This window comes from Nuphar pumila, chromosome 7, assembly GCF_984573655.1.
Source record: "Nuphar pumila chromosome 7, dmNupPumi1.hap1.1, whole genome shotgun sequence".
Classification (NCBI taxonomy): Eukaryota; Viridiplantae; Streptophyta; class Magnoliopsida; order Nymphaeales; family Nymphaeaceae; genus Nuphar; species Nuphar pumila.
This window is the reverse complement of record NC_143255.1, coordinates 31,074,092-31,080,276: the sequence shown is the minus strand read 5'-3', so window position 1 is coordinate 31,080,276 and position 6,185 is coordinate 31,074,092. Positions and strand designations below refer to the sequence as shown.

The following is a 6,185-nucleotide window of genomic DNA, read 5'->3' as shown; positions in this document are numbered from 1 at the left end:
TCTTGAAAGTGTAAACATAAAGGATCCAACTATCATTCGGTCCTAGCCCATGCAAATATTGGTATCATAAAATCTTAAACTTAATTCCAATGGAATCGTGGTTTATATTTACAAAATATCGCTTTTTTAAAATATATTGCCCCTTAACACACTTTTTCTTGCAGATTTTCATTTCTTATATTTTTGTATTTTTATAAATATATGTACAGAGTTCTTCCTGAGATCGACTCCAGGAAACTTTTTTTTTTCAAATTTATGGTGCGACTTCCCCAACCAGGAAAATCCCAATACAAAGATTTTGACATAGGTCCGGAGGTCCAGCCCAATATGCAGGCAGACCAGTTTCATGTCACCTGAAGCATTAATGGCACAGGCTGCTTTATTAATCGGTTTGGTTGAGCCAAGATTACACATTCCAATAAACCCAACAGAACCCAATAATCAGTCGAGTCCAGTTCCACTCATCCCCTATCTTCATACCCCTCTTAAATCTTATAATGAAAGTTGTTTTGATCAAATCTGACTTTATAGATGGATTCAGCACGTTGATTTAGCAAGAATCGGCCCTTGGATCACATTTTTTTGATAAAAAAATATATTCTTTTCTAATCGCCAAAAGATCCTACACATTAGTCGGATTTTGGTGATTTAAATGTGGATCTTCACTAAACAAATAACGTAAATCACATCTATGAAGTCTGATTTGATCAAAACGACTTGTATCAATTAAATCCCAAGGAGGGGTATGAAGATAGGGATGACATAAGGGATGAATGGAACAGATTTTCTACTAGTCCCACCTTGAGAGATCCTAGGCTATGTTTAATGAGGTTAAAAAGAAATCTTTTCTGAGTATTATATCCAGAAAACTAGGATAAGTTGGGAGTTTGTATTATTTCTCACAATGCAATATTCCAATTTTATCTTACTTTTCCAGGTAAATCGGTGCATCGATCACCCTTCAAGCTATCACTTCTTCGTCATCCAAATGGGCCGAACATTGGCGGTTGGAAACATGCACTAGACCCTCTCAACATGCTCACAAACAACGCATACTTTGATGTGTGAACTATAATTAAAAATTCTTGCAATATGAACCATATTCTAATAAGAAGTTAGAACTCTCTGCATTAGAATATACATCAATACCCCTATAAAAACACACTGTGGTAAGCCAATTATATCCACGTTATTGCAACGTTCTACCGACTCTTTCCAAGGTGACGTCCACCTTCAGAAAAGAAAAGCTAATTAAATGCCAACCCGAAGCAACTAAGAAAATCCCTAGCTACTTTGAACAAGTTATCTAAAAAATTTATTGGAAATTAAGACAAACCCCATCAACCACCATCCTCCACGAGAAAAGAAAAACTAGCATATATGATAAGGAGATGAACAAATTTCTCATGGCTGAGAAAATTTTTTAGAGAGTAAGAAATAACAACCCAGTGAATGGGGAGTAAAATAAAATAAAATAATATGTTTCAATGTGAAGCCATACAAATCTGACTTTACCTGCACTTGGGGACTACATTCATAAAAAATTTCAAACCCAAGTATTCTACTCCAGAATGGTACTACAACATGTCCACCAAATATGCTGTTTGGTAGAATTTTGTATAACCCCAGCTTGGCTGTCGAAAATCATGCTAATATATATGATATGTCTCCGCTGTGTTCAACCAATTTGAACATTTACTGGATCCTATACAAATCTGACGGGCTAGCGAAGGAATCCCAGCATGAGGGACCAGAGGTTGATGAGTTCATATTCATGTTTCCATGTGGTCTTTGCATAGGCCATAAGAATGGATTGTACTGGTAGGTTGGTGTATACAGAATAGGACTTAATTCAAGCAAGTTAGGAGATGGCTTTGGTGATGGCAAAAAGAAGCTACGAGGTGTTGGTGTAAGAGATGAGGGCGCTGGAGAGAGTATTCCATTAGGGGGAAGTATCTGATTAGGCCTGGAATCAATGATGATATCGTCACCGAGAAAAGGCTCGATGTCGAGAGCCATTTCTTCAGAAATTCCGGCATCGATCGATGTCCCATCGAGCACGGGTGATGGGAAATACGCTGCTGGAGTTACCGGTGGCATCATCGTAATCGCGGGGACAGTTGATAATGGTGGTGGTGGTGGTTGTGATGTTGGAGATTTACCGGTCAGGCGCTGCACCAGGGCCATGAAGTCCTGGGGCTTGGTGTGGATGATCTTCGGCGATCGCATGTAGATTATGATAGGGGGCCGTTGATGCGGAGGTGGTGACACTGGTGGCTTCCTGATGCCACGGGAGTCCTTGTTCAGCTTAAGAGGTGTAGGCCTTGGACCCTGGAGCTCTCTCATGGGTGCAACTCTCTGCTGAGCTTTCTCTCTGTAGGAAGACATGTTGAAATCTCTTGTAGCAAAAAGGGAAGAACCACAAAGGAGAGAAACAAATCACCCACTTGATTTTTAGCAAAGACTCTCAAAGGAAATGTGATAGCCCACTTCAATTAGGTAAGTCAGGTGACCAAGTGTAGAGAGAGAGAGAGCGGATGAAGACAAGGAATAGAGAAAGTAGATATATATAGCATAAATATAAAGTGAGTGATGGAGAAGTCAAGGGAGGATTAGGAGTTTGAAATGGTCCTCCTGGAGTCCTTGGGGCTCATTTCACGATGTAAAGAGAGAGGGGAAACATTTATGGTTTAGAACTTTGGACGTAGAGCTAGTAAACTAACCTACCAGGTCGTGACTCGGTTTAGCTCATCACAAAACAAACAAGTTTGTGATAGGTTCTTACAGTTGGCCAGCTGAGCTACGAGCAGCTCGTTTAGCTTAAATGAGTCTAGCCCAAACATAAGGCGTTCGACTCGGAAGGGCTCATTTTATGGTTTGGAACTTTGGACGTAGAGCTGGTAAACTAACCCAGCAGCTCATGACTCGATCGGTTTTGCTCATCACAAACTTATAGTTGGCCAGCTGTGCTAGGAGCAGTTTGTTTAGCTTAAATGAGTCGAGCCCAAACATAAGGTGTTCTACTCGGAAGGGCTATATATATATATATATATATATATATATATATATATATATATATATATATATATATATATATATATATATATATATATATATATATATAAAGAATGATGAATGAAAAATCTATACATGAAATATGACACTTTACATATATTTTTTTAAGTATAACATAATATATATATATATATATATATATCATGTATATATAACATGAAATATTTTTACACGAGCCAACTTGTGTTCGGCTCATCTCATTCAGGGATGATCCAAGCTCAAGGGTGAACAAGAGCCAAACCATAAGCGCAATCCACTGGTAAATGAGCCGAGTCCGAACATGCCCAGTTCGGTTTGTTTGGCTCATTTAGCAGCACTATTCAGACGTGGGTAGAGAAACATGAGAGCCTATCAGGTCCGGGTACCTTGGATGCCATCCATCGTCAAGATCAACAGCACTTAGAGGTTGTCAAAAAAGATGCTCCCCACCTAGTTGGATCCCTCAAGAATTTTGGATGCTGTTCACTTTCTAGAGAAACTGCAACGTTTGAAAAATGGACGGCTGAGATTCATCCAAAACAGGCAACTTTTGATGGGTTTTTTAGTGCTGTTCATTTTAATGATGGACTGCATCCAAGGTACCTGGCACAATTTTCCGTCCATGGTCCCTTGGACCTGATATGCTCAAGAAGCTAGGGTGGTTCCCTTGACCAGGGACCATGGGATGCATAATATATCTATTATAGCCGTCCAACTGATTGCTTCTAGAAGGTTAAAATTAGTCTAAGAATGTGACCAATCGTAGGCATTGGATGGACGGTTAGGATTGATATATGATGGATGCTATCATATCTCGTATGATGGGATCAGTGTTCATTTGCATTTGTGGATGGCAAAGGAGGTTGCAGATATAATAATTAATAAATGTGATGGTTGAGTCAAGTCAATTGATTCGGTGTGTAAGGGAATACAACAGTACGTAGTTATACTTGCAATATATTAACTCTCTTACCCTGTGCCGACCGAGTTGGTATGTTAGACTTTTGAAGCAAATAGTGGGGCCCACTGGTGCCGCGTGGCACGTTGAGTGACGTAGATTGCCCGATCGACTACCAAGAAAGGGACTTGGAGGTACGTAGGCGTGGGACCAGCTGTATTTTGGTTCACTTTAGTAAAAAAAAATGATGGGGAATCGGCCACCATCGACCGAACCATACACTCTAGTAGAAACACTGTTTTATCACATTTTCTAGATGTATTTTTGGTGGATCAAGTCTTTTGGATATGATTATGATTTGTTTAGTCAAAAACATGTTTTAAATTGTCTAATTGCATTGTATAATCAAAATTTTTAAGGGCTTCAAAATTCAACGTTCCACGGTGTCAAAATCATGTTTTTATGTTGAAAAATCACTAGAAGAAAAGTGCATTACTTGGTAAATGGACCATGTTGAACTACCAAGTAAAATGGACGATGTTGAACGCATCTGTGAAGCCAAATTGATCAAATAAAACATGCACCTATGAGTTTTACTAGAGATATTTTCCCAAAAAAATGCAAGTTTAAAAGTGCCAACTGAAAAATTAGATTAGTCAAACCTGACCAGCTCATGACCTTGGTCCGGGTAGGTTACCCAAATACACGGATCCAACAACCAGTTACGTCTAGTGGTGAAATAAGACCATGGCCAGGTAAGCTAGGGTTGGATCCCCAAGTCTGACCCAGCAGGGCCTAGCTCAATTACAACAGGGACCAAATGCCGAATGTTAGGGAGTTAGGCCAGCCCACCTACTAAGAACCTCTCTGTATCCATGCCCTAGCCTAGCTAGCTGGATTACCAAATACGTTAGGTCTTAGCCCAGTTAACCACGTTGACTCCAAGCCCATGACTGCATGAGCCAGGTATCCAAAGCATAGTGTCCATGCAACCCTTAGTTACACAAGGTTACCTGGTTTTAGCCCTACTTGGTCCCTTGATAATAAGAATGATAATAAATTGTGGGCGATTCTTTCACAATGTAATCTGATAAAGTGAGATTTCGAGTACCCGAAGAAATGATGTCCCAGAGATTCAAGTCAACTCAAGACTTTATGGGTGTATGGTTAAGGAGTGCAACTATTTGAGACATATGAAGCTAGTTGGTTGGTGAAATCCAAGCGACCCGATCCTTTGAGGGTTTTGACTTGGTCCATACTTGGGCTATCAAAGTTCAAAGTTGATTGACCAGGAGATGTTCGTGAGCAGCACAGAGTCATGTTTAAGTAATAAAACAGGTCAAAGTGGATCAAGTGCAACTCTCTCTCTCTCTCTCTCAAGTCAGCTCAAGCCTAGGACTCACCTGGTAGGATCCAAGTCTAACCCACAGGAGTCAACTATTTGAGGATCATGAGGCATGCACCTGATCCTTTTAGGGTTTTTGACTTGGCCTATCGAAGTTTCGAGTGGATTGACCCAGACATAGTTCCTGAGGAGCACCGAGATTTCACTAGGTCAAATCCAGCAACATTAAGTATAATTACTCTAACTCTGTTGAACCGAGTCATGTACATAGGCGAAGCTGGGGGGGGGGGCAGAATTGGGCTGTAGCCCAGTCCTGCCTCCCGGCCCAGTTAAAAAATAATAATTTAAAAGCCCAGTCCTAGCCCAGCCCAGTCCTGACTGCAGCAAATAGTTTGATTTGTCCATATGAAATATATTTTTATTAATAATTGTAGCCATTTTTTTTATCTCAAAAAAAAAATTCGGCTGCCGCCGAACCCCAGACTATCACACCAAAATTTTTTTTTTGCTACACCCCTGTTCCCCCCCCCCCCCCCACCCCCACATGAATCCTAGCTACGCCGCTGGTCATGTATATGTAACAAAACAGGCCAAAGTGGATCAAATACAACTCAAAGATTGGGTATATCCGACGCGATGTCCACCTTTTTTTTTTATTTGAGTGTAGATGGTGTTGATATATTGCCTCTCTATATATATATAGAGAGAGAGAGAGTATTGGCGGACACCCAAACAGTGGACACAGAGGCCAGACGAGCACGCGCCGTTGAACATATGCACGATCAACATCGCGTACTTTATTTGCACAAAGCAGGGTCCTTGGCAGTGGTCACGACTGCCACTAAAGATCCTACCGGCAAAATGTGTTTTAATTGTAGGGCCATTAGT

The 6,185-nt window shown here is 40.5% G+C and overlaps 1 protein-coding gene across 1 annotated transcript; it reads right to left on the bottom strand.

Moving 5' to 3' along the window:
* Window positions 1-1,695: 1,695 nt before the first annotated feature.
* Window positions 1,696-2,388, bottom strand: LOC149831756 (uncharacterized). The gene has a single exon (XM_090013078.1). The coding sequence runs from the start codon at window positions 2,386-2,388 to the stop codon at window positions 1,696-1,698; it is 693 nt and encodes a 230-aa protein (XP_089869204.1).
* Window positions 2,389-6,185: the final 3,797 nt, after the last annotated feature.